Here is an 18,390-nt window from a genome sequence, read left to right on the forward strand (position 1 = left end):
CATCAAAGTAGTCCATGTGACATCAGTGGGTTAGTTAGAATGTGTTGAAGCATCGAAAATACATTTTGGTCCAAAAATAACAAAAACTACGACTTTATTCAGCATTGTATCGTCTTCCGGTTCTGTTGTGGATCCGCGTTCAGTGCCGCTGCTGATGTAAGACGCTGCTGACGTGTGTCTGGTGCGCCCGAGCTTCGTTTACAGTCTGAGGGAGACGCACGCTGGAAACAAAACAATCTCCGCAAACATGTCTAAGGATTTCCACACAGAGGAACACATTCCACACATTTTTTTGCCCAGCCATATTTATTTGAACCCGAATACACGGACACACCAGAGACACGTCAGCAGCGTCTTACGTCAGCAGCGGCACTGAACGCGGATCCACAACAGAACCGGAAGACAATACAATGCTGAATAAAGTCATAGCTTTTGTCTAAAATATCTTAAACTGTGTTCCGAAGATGAACAGAGGTCTTACGGGCTTGGAACGACATGAGGGTGAGTCATTAATGACATCATTTTCATTTTTGGGTGAACTAACCCTTTAATGTTAATTAAAGTACAAAAGACAAAGAGAAAATCACTCACTGCTCTTGACTGAATCACTTTTGTAGATTTAAAGGTGCAGTACGTGATTTCTGAGACACAATCTAAACAATAAACCACAAGGACAAGATTTTTGGGGGAAAACATCCCAAGTGCATTCAAGATTAAAAAACAAAACAAAACAATAAATGGCAGAAATTAATAATGACAATCGATTAAGAGTAGACATGTGGTGCGCGCTTCTCACGAGTCTCTCTCCGCCGGTTTGGCTTCACTCTCTTCCAGCACTCGACGGGATTCACTCGTGTGTTCTCCAGCCGGCTCTGGCGCGTGACAGAAGCTCGGTAACCGCAGATCGTAGCGGAACCCGCGCGCGTCGAAGGCCCTGTCGTTCAGAGAGAAGAGTTTCTCCGCGATGTCGTTGCGCACGAGCAGCGCGAAGATCTTGGCGATGTAGCGGTGGCGCGCGAACAGCAGGTAGAGCTTCTTCCTTCGCCACGACACGAACCTGGAGCGCGTGTCCGCTCGCAACGTCACCTGAACAACACAACACGGCCCGTTACACACCACACAGCGGGAACGCATAATATGAGCTATTTAATAATCATTCACCTGGAAAAATCCTTCTTCTGAGGGTCTGAGGGAGTCCCACTCTGGGGAGTCCAGGAACTGAAATGGATGGATGAAGTGCAAAAACTCCCCGTTCACCGTCACCCGGATCCTATTGTGGAGAGAGATGTGCGATATATATCATCTACTATAATATGCTATAGTTGTTTTAACAATGAGCGATGTGACATTATCGAGTATGTATCCTTTACAGAAACATATGGAGCTAGAAATGTGTCTTTATTACATGCGAGAAAATAAATGATCTGAGAGAAAAAAAAAAGTTTGAGAGAAAAAGTTATCACACTGATAGCAAAAAAAGCATTTCATGAGAGAAAAAATAATATTTGAGACTAAAAAAAGTTTTGAGAGAAAGTATTTTCTCATAGAACATAAAAAAATATAAATTTGACATTTTTAAAATTATTTCTGAGAAAAAAATCTCTCTCAAAATACTTTGAAAAAAATCTTAAATATATATTTTTTGCTATCAGTGTGAAAACATTTTCTCTAAAAAAAAAAGTGTTTCTCTCAAACCGCTTTTCTTTGCTCTCAATGCATTTTTTTTGCTCTCGTGTCAGGATTTTGCTTTCGCTGTGAAAATTGTGTCATGGGCGGGGCCACGTTCTTTTTTTCCTATTGGAACGTTCCTATTGGCCAGTCGGGTGAGCATCGTCTTGTCTTGGGAGTCGAACTGAATCATTACACCATTGTTCGCGTTCGGTTCACCGTCGTAGATAGATGCCTCCTCTGCCTTAGTTGAGCACAGACACTCCAAAGTTTGGGTAAAATGATGACACACACACACAACTCGATGGGTTGCTGGCTGAGCAAGTTCAGCATCACTGAAGATTAAACATTAAAAAATAGCACTCATGCAAGTTTACCTAGCATGATGGCTAATTAATAATTAAGCTTTACTAGCGGTTAGCAAGCTAATAATATAATACACATTCATTCATGAATATGAGTGCTATTTTTAATGTTTAATCTTCAGTGATGCTGAACTTGCTCAGCCAGCTAACATCCAGTTGTGTGTGTCATCACCTTACCCAAACATTGGAGTTTCCGTGCTCAACTTAGAGCTTAGATCGGGCCCAAAAAATCAAGCCCGACCCTACCCGAGCTGTGCACGTTGTGTCCGAGCCCGGCCTGACACATTAACTATAATTATGAGCCCGAGCCCGATTTAAACCCGGCCATTTTAATACATGGGACGTTATGACTGACGTTCTCAACTACTTTCTATGTTACTTTCTCCTCCTCCTCCTCTGTTCTGCACCTCCAAAAGACCAAATACTTTCAAGTTAGCCTACGTGTCGCCATCATACACATCACCATAAATGCTCACTGATAAATTATTTGTTATTAAAGCGGTGAGGGGAGTCTATCTTAAATGCTTCTGATTGGCCATTGCGTTCAAGAAATCAACACATATGTCTGTGATTGGCTACATCGCTCAACGCTGCAAACATGTTATAAAACGAAACTCTGGCCTGTAAATCATTTGTATTTTGTTTTAGTTGTTCTTGTTGCTTTTCTGCAACAGATGAATAAAAATGTATTCGTTTTTATGTTTTATTCATAGATATTTCTAGTTTGCGGGAGTCCCACGAATCGTTTTATTCTCCCTGAACCCTCACACACAGAGTGAGAGCATTACAGCCCGCGCCCGCGCTCGCACTCGGCCATCAAATCTAGTCCCGCGCCGCACTCTATTGCGTTGGGAGTGCACGTCTCTAGATCAAAGGCCCGGCCCGGCCCGGCCCGGCCCGAGGATAGTGACGGGAAATTTCGGCCCGACCTCAGGCTCGGGCAGAGAATCTAAAGGCAGAGGAGGCATCTATCTAGGTGAACCGAACAATGGTGTAATGATTCAGTTCGACTCCCAAGACAAGACGATGCTCACCCGACTGGCCAATAGGAACGTTCCAATAGGAAAAAAAGAACGTGGCCCCGCCCATGACACAATTTTCACAGCGAAAGCAAAATCCTGACATGAGAGCAAAAAATTGCATTGAGAGCAAAGAAAAGTGGTTTGAGAGAAACACTTTTTTTTTTTTTAGAAAATGTTTTCACACTGATAGCAAAAAATATATATTTAAGATTTTTTTTCAAAGTATTTTGAGAGAGATTTTTTTTCTCAGAAATAATTTTAACAATTTCAAATTTATATTTTTTTATGTTCTATGAGAAAATACTTTATCTCAAAACTTTTTTTAGTCTCAAATATTATTTTTTTGCTATTGATATGAAAACTTTTTCTCTCAAATATAATTTTTTCTCTCATGAAATGCTTTTTTGCTATCAGTGTGATAACTTTTTCTCTCAAACTTTTTTTTTTCTCTCAGATCATTTATTTTCTCGCATGTAATAAAGACACATTTCTAGCTCCATAGAAACACACCTAGAGCGCGCACGCATACACTACATAATGTAGTCTAGTATGGTTCGTGCTTGCGCATTTAGAGCGCACGCATTCACTGCGCGATTTAGTCTATTAAAATGCATTTAACTGCACAGAATATTCAAGATAAGGGGGCAAAAATACCTCTTTATATATTTATATAATTTAATATAGTTAATCAAGATCACAAAAAGAGTGCCGTTTTTTCTCCAAATAGTATCAGCATGATTAATATGTTATTAATTTTATCCAACAGTTCAATAAACAAGAAGTTAATATTAAGTGACTTACATTCTTGACACAATATCACCTGTTTTTGCTCTATTTCACCAATGAAAAGTCAGTAGCACCTCATTGCAGTACACGAGATCCAGGGGGCGGAGTTGGATCCAGATCTAAGGGGTGGAGATGGGTAGGATTAGGGGTGGGGTTAGGGATCAGGGGGTGGAGATGGGTAGCTTTAGGTATTTGTAAGGTGGGAGGAGTTGGGAGGCAGGACTCCTCCCCCTGGATTTCGTGTTCTGCAGTGAGGACCATCTCAAAATAGTTCCAAACAAAGACATGGACTGTTTTGTGTCTCTGTTTCATTACTGAGTGAATGATCCGTTATTTGTTGCGTAGTGACGTGTGTGTTCAAGTAAGCCAGAAATGAGCAGATTCTGCTCAATACGCTGTATTTAATATATCATGAGGACTCACGAGTTGCGTATTTGCGCAGATTTGGCTTACACGAACTTCCCCAGCAAAGAAAGTGAGTAAGAAATACGCCGGATTGGCTCGTGATTTGACAGCGTTACCCGCCAAAGTTCATTTTTACCCGCATTTGGTGGGTTGGAGGGTGTTAATTTCTGTTTGTCATTGTGCATGAAACTTCACGCCAATAAATCATCAGAAATATTGCTGACTTCCGCGTCTCAAGCATAGGTCTCAAGCGCCCTCTTTACGTTCGTCCTAATGCCTGTTGGGTGTCCGTGGATTTGCCTGTATTTGGTGATGAAAATGGAAACGTCTTTAGACATGGAAAATCGATTTTACAATCGATTCAATGAACACTTATGTCTCAAAAATCGAACAGGATTTTTTCACAAAAGTGACAGCCCTACTCAGCCGTGGTTTGAATGAATCGGTTGAAACTCAATGACTCACTCATTAACAGTGACTTGCTGCCATCTACTGGCGGTTTTAATTTCACTTTTATGATTTTTTTTTTTATCATATCAATATTCAACGTTTTATGTTTAAAACATCAAAACATTATGCATGTGTAACTGCAGGTTAAATGCATTCATGTCATTAAACAGTCTGTGGAAATGCTTCTGTGCATTGCAAAGATGAACTTTGTTGATACTGATTTCTTTTCCCAGATCCGGGCCACATCTGGTACACGTGGAGTCCACACAGCCCAGATCCGGGCTACATCTGGGCCGACACTACAGTACACTATGTTGCTTTCTGGGTTGAGTGGTAACAGTCCTATTGTGTTTTAACTGATTAAATGTAAGAATTTGACAAAATATGATGCATACTTTTTTTTTTTTTTTTTTTTTATGGCTTTAAAAAGGTTACAAAAAAATCATATAAAAGGTTAAAAAAAAGCAATTTAAACTTATTGGAAAAGATGATTTCTGTCACTGCTCTGAACTGACCAGCGCACACAATATGAAGAATATCAAACACTTCAGGATCTCTGTTCACAGAAGTCCTTAACCTGCCAAAGTACCAATAAATAATACACACACTCAGCAAAATATAGTCTAATTATTGTTATCGATAAAATCCCAGAAAATATGAATATATCATTTTTTGTCAATATCGAACACCCCTACATACAGTCAGAAGTATCTTAAAGGAGTAGTTCACTTTAAAATGAAAATTACCCCATGATTTACTCGGTCTCAAGCCATCCGTGTATATGACTTTCTTCTTTCAGACGAATACAATCAGAGTTATATTAAAAAATGTCCTGTTTTTTTTTTCAAGCTTTATAATGGCAGCCTTTTATCATGGACAGATGCACTTTTATGATGGACAGATGCACTTTTATGATGGACAGATGCACTTTTATGATGGATAGATGCACTTTTATGATGGACAGATGCACTTTTATGATGGATAGATGCACTTTTATGATGGATAGATGCACTTTTATGATGGATAGATGCACTTTTATGACGGATAGATGCACTTTTATGATGGATAGATGCACTTTTATGATGGATAGATGCACTTTTATGACGGATAGATGCACTTTTATGATGGATAGACGCACTTTTATGACGGATAGATGCGCACTTTTATGATGGATAGATGCACTTTTATGATGGATATATCCACTTTTATCATGGACAGATGCACTTTTATGATGGATAGATGCACTTTTATGATGGACAGATGCACTTTTATGATGGACAGATGCACTTTTATGATGGATAGATGCACTTTTATGATGGATAGATCCACTTTTATCATGGACAGATGCACTTTTATGATGGATAGATGCACTTTTATGATGGACAGATGCACTTTTATGATGGATAGATGCACTTTTATGATGGACAGATGCACTTTTATGATGGACAGATGCACTTTTATGATGGACAGATGCACTTTTATGATGGATAGATGCACTTTTATGATGGACAGATGCACTTTTATGATGGACAGATGCACTTTTATGATGGACAGATGCACTTTTATGATGGACAGATGCACTTTTATGATGGATAGATGCACTTTTATGATGGACAGATGCACTTTTATGATGGATAGATGCACTTTTATGATGGACAGATGCACTTTTATGATGGACAGATGCACTTTTATGATGGACAGATGCACTTTTATGATGGATAGATGCACTTTTATGATGGACAGATGCACTTTTATGATGGACAGATGCACTTTTATGATGGATAGATGCACTTTTATGATGGATAGATGCACTTTTATGATGGACAGATGCACTTTTATGATGGACAGATGCACTTTTATGATGGACAGATGCACTTTTATGATGGACAGATGCACTTTTATGATGGACAGATGCACTTTTATGATGGATAGATGCACTTTTATGATGGACAGATGCACTTTTATGATGGACAGATGCACTTTTATGATGGACAGATGCACTTTTATGATGGACAGATGCACTTTTATGATGGATAGATGCACTTTTATGATGGACAGATGCACTTTTATGATGGATAGATGCACTTTTATGATGGATAGATGCACTTTTATGATGGATAGATGCACTTTTATGACGGATAGATGCACTTTTATGATGGATAGATGCACTTTTATGATGGATAGATGCACTTTTATGACGGATAGATGCACTTTTATGATGGATAGACGCACTTTTATGACGGATAGATGCGCACTTTTATGATGGATAGATGCACTTTTATGATGGATATATCCACTTTTATCATGGACAGATGCACTTTTATGATGGATAGATGCACTTTTATGATGGACAGATGCACTTTTATGATGGACAGATGCACTTTTATGATGGATAGATGCACTTTTATGATGGATAGATCCACTTTTATCATGGACAGATGCACTTTTATGATGGATAGATGCACTTTTATGATGGACAGATGCACTTTTATGATGGATAGATGCACTTTTATGATGGACAGATGCACTTTTATGATGGACAGATGCACTTTTATGATGGACAGATGCACTTTTATGATGGATAGATGCACTTTTATGATGGACAGATGCACTTTTATGATGGACAGATGCACTTTTATGATGGACAGATGCACTTTTATGATGGACAGATGCACTTTTATGATGGATAGATGCACTTTTATGATGGACAGATGCACTTTTATGATGGATAGATGCACTTTTATGATGGACAGATGCACTTTTATGATGGACAGATGCACTTTTATGATGGACAGATGCACTTTTATGATGGATAGATGCACTTTTATGATGGACAGATGCACTTTTATGATGGACAGATGCACTTTTATGATGGACAGATGCACTTTTATGATGGATAGATGCACTTTTATGATGGATAGATGCACTTTTATGATGGACAGATGCACTTTTATGATGGACAGATGCACTTTTATGATGGACAGATGCACTTTTATGATGGACAGATGCACTTTTATGATGGACAGATGCACTTTTATGATGGATAGATGCACTTTTATGATGGACAGATGCACTTTTATGATGGACAGATGCACTTTTATGATGGACAGATGCACTTTTATGATGGACAGATGCACTTTTATGATGGATAGATGCACTTTTATGATGGACAGATGCACTTTTATGATGGATAGATGCACTTTTATGATGGATAGATGCACTTTTATGATGGATAGATGCACTTTTATGATGGACAGATGCACTTTTATCATGGATAGATGCACTTTTTTGAGCTTCAATCTGGTGGTTGCAATATGCTCGGAAGCGTCAGGGTCAGGCCCGTCGCCAAGGGGGGGGGGGGGGGAGGGGGGGCATTAGATAAAAAGTCGCAATTATCTTTTTTTTTTTTTATTCCGTGGCGAAAACAAGCTTCCATATACTTCTGATTGCTTTTAGAGGGATAAGCTGTCCATAAATGCTGGTCTAAATGCCGTTTTCTCCGTAATAAAAGAATATTGGCTAAACTCCGGTGTTTTGAGCGGTGAGTGGATTAGTTCTACGCGCGTGCAAATCCTCTCGTTATAATAAGCAGTTAGGCTATGCAAAGGCATTATTGTGTATCAGCTTTACTGATAGCCTAGGAACTTTGTGAGATCGCGATGAAGTTGTATAACCGCTTTTTAAAGATAATAAAATAGGCGCTCTTTGCGAGCTTTCTGCCATGTCAAATCCTGCATATAGCCTAGTAAATGTTTTAAAGGGGAAGCGCATATCCTCATGGTGTTGGTTCACCCTCCGCCTATGATCAGAAACTTAATATTTTGTGTTTTGGTGTTGTTTAAATATAGAATTTGGTCTATTTCACTAATATTACACTAAATAGGGGATGTTATTGTTTTTGTGACTGTCTGTTTTGTAGATCATAAAAAGTCAGGGTGTTGTTTAATAATATAACTTGATTGTATTTGCCTAAAAGAAGAAAGTCATGTGACTTGACGGTGAGTAAATCATGGGCTAATTTTCATTTTTAAGTGAACTACTCCTTTAATACTCACCTGCCTGAGACCAGAACTGAGAGTTTGTCGATCGGGGTTTTGCCCTCTATGGCGAAGCATTGCTCTTTATCTATAGTGTGGATATCGCCCTCACAACACTCAACGATCTTCCCAAAGTGAATTAAGGACACCCCCAGCTTTTTGAACATGTAATCGTAGAGATTCTGGAACTCCTTCTCGAAAGTGACTCTTCGCAGTCGGTAGGACACGTGCACGAGCTGCGCGAGACTTAAGGCGAAGAGAGCGAAGGTCCACGAGAACGAGTCGCTCGTGCACGGGTCGGACCACGACCAGATCGAGCAGCACAAAAACCCCAACGACAAGAAGCAGAACATGTAGAGTAGTCCATAAAAGCCACTGCCTCCCATGAACCCTAAAACCAGCAGGATATGAGCGAGGTGAAACATTGATCCTTCGGGATGTTCCTTCCATTCTGAGCACACTGGATACTCCAGAGACTCGGTCGCGTTATTCTCTGGGAAATGAGTCAAAGGATCCATGACGGGAAAGAAGAATCAACACGCGCGCTGTATATTCCTCAACCTCTCCCTCTCTCCCTCTCTCTCTCTCTCTCTCCCCCCTCTCTCTCTCTCTCTCTCTCTCCCTCTCTCTCTCTCTCTGAGATGGGATCTGCTGTGAACACACACACACACACACACTCGAGCCTGCAGACACACACAGGATAGTTTTACTTGCGCAGTTTTGGAAACGTAATGGACTTCAAGTTCTCAGTTGTCATAGTTCGAGTGTGTGTGTGTGTGTGTGTGTGTGTGTGAGTCTGGGATGTGTTTCTCCCGAAATCCCTGCTTGAGATCTAAGTTGTGAATACTTTTGGAACATTATATCTAATTTTAGTATGATGGCATGAATTAAATCAGCTGAAATACAGAAAAGCCGATTATATGACATTGTTCAATCACTACTATTATTATGTAGCAGTGAAGTTATAAGGCTGTTAAAAATAACACGTTTTTTCTTTGCATAATATTTTCAGTTTAACACGTTAAAAATATAGGTTGCCTAAAAGTTTACAAGGTTCCATTTGTCAACATGAACAAACATGAAAATGTATTCTAAAGCAGAGTTACAGGATCAGGCTAGATGTCCAGCTCCGAGAAGCGAGCGAGGATGTTTTGCAAGTAAGCCTGTCCTGATCAGCCAATCATTCATTCAAGTGCTTTTTACCATTCGCAAAAACTCAATGCGGCTCAATGTGACACACATCACAGTGTCCTCGCAAGCACGCTTAAATTAGTTAAAAAGTCTTAAATTAACGTAAAGGGCTGGGAGAAAATGGGATTTGTGGTCTGTGTCATGTGCGTCAGGTCTTAAAGTGACAGCAGCCTAATAATTATTGCTGCTGTCTGTGTCATTAAAGCTAATTAAAGAACAAAAGATGAAGAGAAAATCACTCACTGCTCTTGACTGAATCACTTTTGTAGCTTTAAAGGTGCAGTCCGTGATTTCTGAGACACAAACAATCAACCCAAACAAACACACCAGATGTAGATGCTTCCATGTATTGGTGACAAGAGTTGAGATGACCATTATTTAGAGCCGAGACCTGGAGAAGTGGAGATGGTAGTGGTACAGTAGCTCCTTCAGTTGAGAGTGTCGCCGATGCCCTCCCTGGCTGACTCTGCAAGTCGCTAATCTCCTTTGTTGCTCCCTCTTTCTGCATTTTAGCTGAAGGTGAGAGTACATGCTTTCATGTAACAGGTATGAACCATAGACTGTAAAAAAAGATGGACGACGCCCCTTCGCTCTCTTCCATTGGTCAGAAGTGAAGCCGCCAGTATCCCGATTATGGTGGGATAGTGAGCAGGAAGTAAAGCCGCGAAATCAAGGCCCCGCCCCCACTCTCGCAGAATCAATCGCCAGCACACGCTCCGGCACTTTTTTAAAAATAAATTATTGAAATTTATATATTAAATTTAAAGCTCCAAACTCCTCAGTCCTCTGAAGATCCCGAAAAAAAAAGTCTGTTGGTGCTTCAGTGACTACTTTGCTCAGAGAACCTGTCAATCACAGTTGTCAATCATGACGTCACAGCACCGCACCAAATAACTAACTAAAAACAAACTTATTTTAAAAACAAACACTTGAAATTACATCAGCGTGATAAAAACTATCGTTAATGACAGAAATCATCTTTGGAATAACGATATTTGAAGTGTAATTTAATTGTTTAGTTGGTTGAATAACATGGGGGGGTTTATGACCTATACTAGGACCGGCCACCGGGGGGCGATCGAGACGCTTTGGCTTCACTTTTCAGGGCTTGTGCGGCACGCTTGGTGTGAACAGCTTAGAACCATAGACAGTAAAAGAAATGGACACAGCGACCCCATTGATTTCAACGGAGAAAATTGAAGCCCGTTAAAAGCTGATCGCCAGGCGTACTGCAATTATTAAGGGAATAATTCCCTTCCGAATCTCAGGAGTCAGACGGAGAGAGTGAGTATTAGCTGTCCATGAGCAGCAGCAGGATCAGCTTTATGACTCTCTATGGGCTTCTCCCTCGACTTTATCGGACTTTATACCTCCACGTCCCCCGAATGCCTGCGAGCTTCTCCTCCTGTCTATACGGTAATTTCTCTACTGTGCCACGGAGAGTCGATTCGTTATGACGCAATCGTTAGCCTATTTTTACAAAAACTGCTTCTACGGGGCCATAATGCAAGATACAAGGTAATGGAGCCTTTTATACATTGTCGTGTTTCTTTAGAAATAAATAATGGACAAATGGAGTCTTTGGACGCCTCAGATGTAAAGTTATTCACTGTCAAAGTGACGCCAAAATGAATGGGAGTCAATGGAATGCTAACAGCAGGAGAAGGCTTGCTAGCCAATGGCGGCCCCCGGGAGGCTTCAGTTTCCGGCGGATGGATTACCCCCTTGCTTAGAACGTACGGTTTGCTGAGTCTGGCGGCAGTAGCAGAACAGAAGCCCTGTTCTAGGCCCTGTCCCAAATGGCGCACTTCATGCGGACTTTCGGACTGGACTTAAATTGCGCGTGCTCGCCGAGTCTACGAGTCCGTAGGCCGTCCCATTTAGCATTTTAACGCTCTGAAGTGTGCTCAGCAGCGCCCCCTGTGTACCGTTGAAGCGGTCTTCCGCGAAGCCCGCATAGATGCAGGCTCCACGCACTTTAACTACCCAGAAATCCTTGCAAAAGGCCAATCAGACGACGGATGGGAGGAGATTTCGCTCACGGACAATTGTTAACATGGCTGAGAAGAAAATATTTAAGTGTAATTATCATTACGGTTTTTATGACAAGGTTATACAAACATTATGATCATCGACCAGTGGTTGATGTCTCAAACATAGGCTAATAATAGCGAGCTGAATAATACGATCGCATTATGATTCATTAAATAAATAGAACAGTATGTCCGGGCTTTACTGAGTCATATGTAAACACAACAACAATAGGCAGCATATTTCCCCGAACCTGCAGCTCCTGTCCATAACAACAACCAGACCGTCTTCCTGTTTCCGGCGTGACGATCGAGTCTGTCCCAAAAATACCTCTCAATGCGCCCTCGCGGACTCGCGCTGAGGGCCCTATAGGCCTGCACTACATGACGTCACCGAAGTGTGGACTCTGAGGAAGTCCACAAGTCCGGAGTGTGCCATTTGGGACAGGACCATAGACGGAAGTTGCCGGTGTGTTGAAGTATTGGGTCCCACTGAAGTGTTGAGTCCCAGCTAAGGACCCCAGCAATCCGATTGGTTCAAAGCACGTTTTATGGGTAATCGTTTTAGTGCCTGGTTACAAATCAGAGAAAAGCACTTTATTATAGAAGACGTTTGAACTACGTTATAACGAGTCATTAATGTTTTTTTAACTTATATGTTTCATAAACTAGTATATAACCGAAGCTATAGATTGTAAATTTAAACATTTCTCGTTCTTTGTGTTTTTTAAAGTTAGCTTACATAGTAGCATAGCATACAGCTATCGGATGATCGTGCTAGCTGAGGTTTACCCATAGACAGTAAAAGAAATGGACAGAGCGATCTCATTGGAACTCAGTTGAGACAGTTGAAGCCCATTTTTAGTGATTTTTGAGCACTTCCGTTCCTGACGCGCAGACTCAGACCGACCCAAACTAAGCTTGATGACGTGAGCAACCTGTCTGACAGACGTTAATCTTCTAGTAGCTGTGCGTGAAAACTGCCAACGTTAATCTTGCAGAGACGGGGAACTTGAGCAAAGAGTTCTTTGGTGTGAGTGAGCAGGAGTAAGAATTCCGTTGCTTTTATGGACTCATTATCTATGGGCTTCTCCCTTGACGGGACGTCCCCCCGATTGCCTGCGAGCTTCTCCTCCTGTCTGTACGGTCATTTCTGTACAGCGCGACAGAGAGTCGAGTGGTTATGACGCAATCGTTAGCCTATTTTTACTAAATCTGTTTCTACGGGGCCATAGTGTAACATAGAAGGTAATGGAGCCCTTTATACATTGTCGTGTTTCTTTAGAAATAAATAATGGACAAATGGAGTCTTTAAACGCCTCAGATGTAAAGTTATTCGCTGTCAAAGTGACGCAAAAATGAATGGGAGTCAATGGAAATGCTAACGCAAGTGAAGTTCTGCTACAAGATGGCGGTACCCGGCCGGCTTCAACTTCCGGTCGATGGATTACCCCCTTGGGTTTACCTGAGCTTATACTGCCTTACCGTATTCACAGCGATTCGAAATGCAATCATAATTATGTCATTATTTTTATCGCAATAATCAGCGCAATATGGTGTACAAGTTTTGTTATTAAAAGAACCATGTAATAATGTTAAGTTGTGTTTATTACTATTTTTCTTATTAACAGTTTATCCTTTTAAATAAATTACAGAATGTTAGCTATGTTTTGTGTGTACTTAGTATAAATATTAATTGGTTGTCTAGCCTTGATTACAGAACAGTGTAATAAAAATACGGAATCACAAATCTTAATGTAATCAATCAAACCCCTTAATTCATATAATAATCTTGTATTTTTATTCTGATTAATGAAAGAAATTGCATTTTCAGGTATGTTTTGCAACGTTAAGTCATTTGTTATTAAGCAATAAGGAATAATTTGTATTTACATGCATGTCATTTTGTACTAATTCATATGATTTATGTCATAATTATTTCTTAAAACAGAACATCATTCAATACAATAACATTCAATGCAATAAAATGAGTGAACCAAAACTTACAGGCTATAAAAAATAGATTTTTGTACTAAATTACACAATACAAAATGAATTCAACTGAATTATGAGATGTAATGGATTACATTTTTATTAACACAAAACTACAAGCAAAATGCACATCATTTTTGGACATTTATAGAGCAATACAAAGCAGCTTTAAACAGACATACTGTAGTGTGTCATTCATTTCCTAAATACTTCTGTGATAGTCCTCTGGCTATACAGTGTGAAGATTAAAAAAATAATAATGTTGAGTTAGCTGTGTTAAAAATGTTTAATGAACTGTAAAGTTACAGATTTTCAGAGAAAGTTTTTTTTAGGTCCATCCTGGATAAACTAATGAGACCCAAATAGATGCAGTGTCTTTTGCTGTATGTCAAGTCAAATCTGTAGTTTGAAGTAAATCGTATTGTGTGTGCAGACAGTTCTTTGTGGAACCATCCTGAGGCCTAGATGATGCAGTCAGGTGAGATGTGCCGAGGCACCTAAAACCACGAGACGAGGAGGCTGAGGAACTCTGAAAAACACACACACATGCTGTAACGTGCATTTGTACACGCGCAAAGTCTGTTGTGCTGTGTCAGCCTGATCTCATGAAAATCCATCTCTATAGCACGCGTTGTGTTTATCGTGCAATTTATACGCAAAAATGAGTTTTTACGTGCATGATACGCAGTTTTCGCGTGCATTTGATACGCACTTTATTGCGTGAAATACACACGCACCCCACACCACTACTAAACCCTATGCGTATCATATGCACGTAAAAACTCATTTTCGCGTATAAATTGTACGATAAACAATGCGTGCAATAGAGACGCATTTAATTCAATTCAATTCAAATTTATTTGTATAGCGCTTTTCACAATACATATTGTTTCAAAGCAGCTTTACAGAAAGTGCATTTCAGAAATGTACATAGAAGAATATAGTTAGTTAATCATCATGTATTAATTTAGGGCATAACATATCGCCGGCGTTGAGTCGTCTCTTCACAGGCGTCGAGTCGTCTCATCGCAGGCGTTGGGGCATCAGAAGTCTCCGTGAGAGGCTGGATACAAACTGGAGCTGATGAACGCTATTTACCTCGGGACTAGCGTCCCGAGATAACAGCAGAAAAGCAGATGGGAAATAATTAGCGTAGCTGCTGTTCATAATATTAATGCATTCGATCTGATTCAACAGTGGTATAAAAGGTAAGCATTATGTGAATGCTTGGCTGAAGAGATGCGTCTTTAATCTAGTTTTGAACTGGGAGAGCGAGTCTGAGCCACGAACAGTATCAGGAAGGCTATTCCAGAGTTTAGGAGCTAAATGTGAGAACGCCCTCCCTCCTTTAGTGGACTTAGATATCCTAGGAATGACCAGAAGCCTCGAATTTAGGGATCTTAAAGAACGCGATGGATTGTAGGGCGATAGAAGGTCCATTAAATACACAGGAGCTAAACCATTTAGGGCTTTATAGGTCAGTAGTAGTACTTTGTAATTGATACGGAACTTAATAGGTAACCAGTGCAGAGATGATAAAATCGGTGTTATATGATCATATTTTCTTGACCTAGTAAGAACTCTAGCGGCTGCATTTTGCACTAACTGTAGCTTGTTTATTGAAGATGCAGGACAACCAGCTAATAAAGCATTACAGTAATCTAGTCTCGAGGTCATGAATGCATGAACTAACTTTTCTGCATCTGAAACAGATAGCATGTTACGTAATTTAGCAATGTTTCTAAGGTGGAAAAAGGCAGTTCTTGTAACATATGAAATATGATTTTCGAAAGACAAGTTTCGGTCTAGTATAACCAGAGGTGGAAAGAGTACTAAAATGTTCTACTCAAGTAAAAGTACTATTACTTCAATAAAATTTTACTTAATTACAAGTAAAAGTACCGGTCTAAAAATCTACTCAAGTAAAAGTAAAAAGTAGCTCATAGAGTAAAAGTTGCTGAGTAACTTGTTTAACAGCGGGGGTTGGGTGGGGGACTCTCCCATGCAGGGCTGTATCCTATGAGTTTCACACTATGATAACCGTCTCAGAAAATATCACGGTTTATATAAACTGTATTATTAAATTATGGTTAAAATTAAAATTACCGTATTTTCCGCACTATACGGCGCACCGGATTATAAGGCGCACCTTCAATGAATGACCTATTTTAGAACATTTTTCATATATAAGGCGCACCGGATTATAAGGCGCATAAGATACTGCAGTCAAACGTTTGACTGGGTTTGCGTTATGCATCCACTAGATGTCAACAAATGTCAACAAAACAGTCAGATAAAGTCAAACTTTATTAAGTGTTCTGACAACTCCGTTCACTCCCATGGTAACGTTGTTCACACGTTAAAGGAAAACTCCGGTCAATTTTAACATTGAGCTCACTTTTTTGTAAATTTGGAGTGCTGTCAGTACAGATAACAACGACAAAAAACGGTGTGGCCTACACCGTGTTATCCTCTTTTTAAAGTTTGCACCCTGTTGACTTAAATGGGAAAAGTTTTAAACCTGCTTTTAGCCTCTTAACAACCTTAATGTGTCATTACAAGTGCACAGCCATGTGAGTGAACACGGAGAATCTGACTCCAGTAAATGTGAAAGATATGAATAAAAATGATGTTTATTCAGCCAGCTCACATACCCGTATTTTCTTCCTGTTTTCGGTCGAAGTCCACAGTAGGCGATTGTCAAGTGTGCGCGCGCGATCATTGGCAATTAAGCAACAGTGGAGACTCAGACTGTCAGCCGATGACGGTGCTGTGTGGTGTTCTGAGAATATCAGCTCAAATGCATAGTTCATCCGAATCAGATGTTGAACACACGGAGGAGGTTTGATCGCGCGCGCGAACTCGATAATCAACTACTGTGGACTTCGGCCGAAAACAGGAAGTGAATACGGGTATGTGAGCTGGCTGAATAAAGAGATTATTCCTGCCTTCGTGAAAGCTCGGATCACAGTTGAGACTGATATATCAGCCCAGGCATCCACGATCCATTGGCAGATAGTCGCGTAAGTCGCCCGGCGCGGTCTCCCCGTCTTGGTGAACGTGTGTACACCATCCATATATAAGGCGCTCCGGATTATAAGGCGCACTGTCGTTTTTTGAGAAAATTAAAGGCTTTTAAGTGCGCCTTATAGTGCGGAAAATACGGTATGTCAGTTAAAATGACATAAATGAAATAAATGAAACATTTGTTCAATAAAACATATCTAATCTACTAATTTCAATAATTGTTTATGAATTAGATTAACAACTTATTTGTATCATTAATAACTAATTAAAATGTTTAAAAATAGAGTTCTATGAAATGTTTCTTATACAGAATTTTTTTTCTTTTTATGATTTAATACAAATATATTATCAAAAACGGTGGTAATCAAATAAAAGTTTAGCAAACGTTTTATCCTTTTAGTTTTTGGCAAAGTGCTGCAAAACAGATTTACTCAAACCATTGACAAATAATATATATTCCTTAAATAATGTTTAAATACATTGTAGTATTATTATTGTTGTTGTTAATATTATTATGAGAAGTACATTCTATTGTAGGCCTAAAATCGTAGTCATAATTTCTAGTAAAACCGAACTTTTATTTTGACGGGTTGTTAAGTCCTGTTTCAGAGTGTATTTGACAATGGTTTTTCTCAAATAAAATTAGGAAAATGCTCAATAGGCGTTCTCTCAGAGCAGCTCTGGAAATGTTTATGTATTCATGTAGGCCTATTCGTATTGTTTGTGAGATGCTGAAAACACCATGAGCGCGTCGCGTACTTGAGTAGTAAGTAGACGAAACAGCACAGTTCATTCACACAGAGACACGCAGAACAAGCAGATTATATATTTACATAGCAGTCTTTTGTGCTTTAATATTCACAGATCATGGCGTGATTTGATTTATTGTACAGCTTTACTTTCGATTTATTCATCCATTATCTGCATGTTTTACGTGACATCTGCATTATACTGTAAATTCCATTTTCTTTCTATATCCAAAGTATTCCCTGACCAGGGCTTCACATACCGGTTATGTGTGCGAGTGAGATTTCGACAGCATTTCGCGTTCAGCTGGGTCTGCATCACTGTCTGTCTTGTCCGTCACCTTCTCCATATTGTTTTGTGATTTTAGCGCGTTTGTTCTCCCGCCCTTCAATCAATCAATGCTGTAGTTTCCGGAGCGCGATGTTTTTTTTACTCAGTAACTGATATGTTTTAAAATGTAGCGAATTACAATACTGCAAACAAAACATACTTAAGTAAAAGTAAAATTACAGATTTTAAAAACTACTTAAAAAAGTAGAAGTACACAAAAAAACTACTCAATTACAGTAACGCGAGTAAATGTAATTCGTTACTTTCCACCTCTGAGTATAACACCCAGGTCTTTTACTGTAGTCGATAAGGTAACAGGACATCCTTCTAAATTAAAGTT

General features: G+C 39.6%; 1 protein-coding gene across 1 annotated transcript; it reads right to left on the minus strand.

The window, feature by feature from the left end:
- Nucleotides 1-596: 596 nt before the first annotated feature.
- popdc3 (popeye domain containing 3) lies at nt 597-9,315 on the minus strand. Its single transcript, XM_056251653.1, has 3 exons — nt 8,752-9,315; nt 1,162-1,270; nt 597-1,086 (listed from the first exon to the last, which is right to left on the minus strand). Exons 1-3 carry the CDS (start codon nt 9,249-9,251, stop codon nt 793-795), a joined length of 903 nt encoding a protein of 300 aa, XP_056107628.1. The 5' UTR covers nt 9,252-9,315; the 3' UTR covers nt 597-792.
- Nucleotides 9,316-18,390: the final 9,075 nt, after the last annotated feature.

The sequence above is a fragment of the Rhinichthys klamathensis genome, unplaced genomic scaffold (assembly GCF_029890125.1).
Source record: "Rhinichthys klamathensis goyatoka isolate OS25496 unplaced genomic scaffold, OSU_Roscu_1.1 h1tg000087l_1, whole genome shotgun sequence".
Lineage (NCBI taxonomy): Eukaryota > Metazoa > Chordata > Actinopteri > Cypriniformes > Leuciscidae > Rhinichthys > Rhinichthys klamathensis.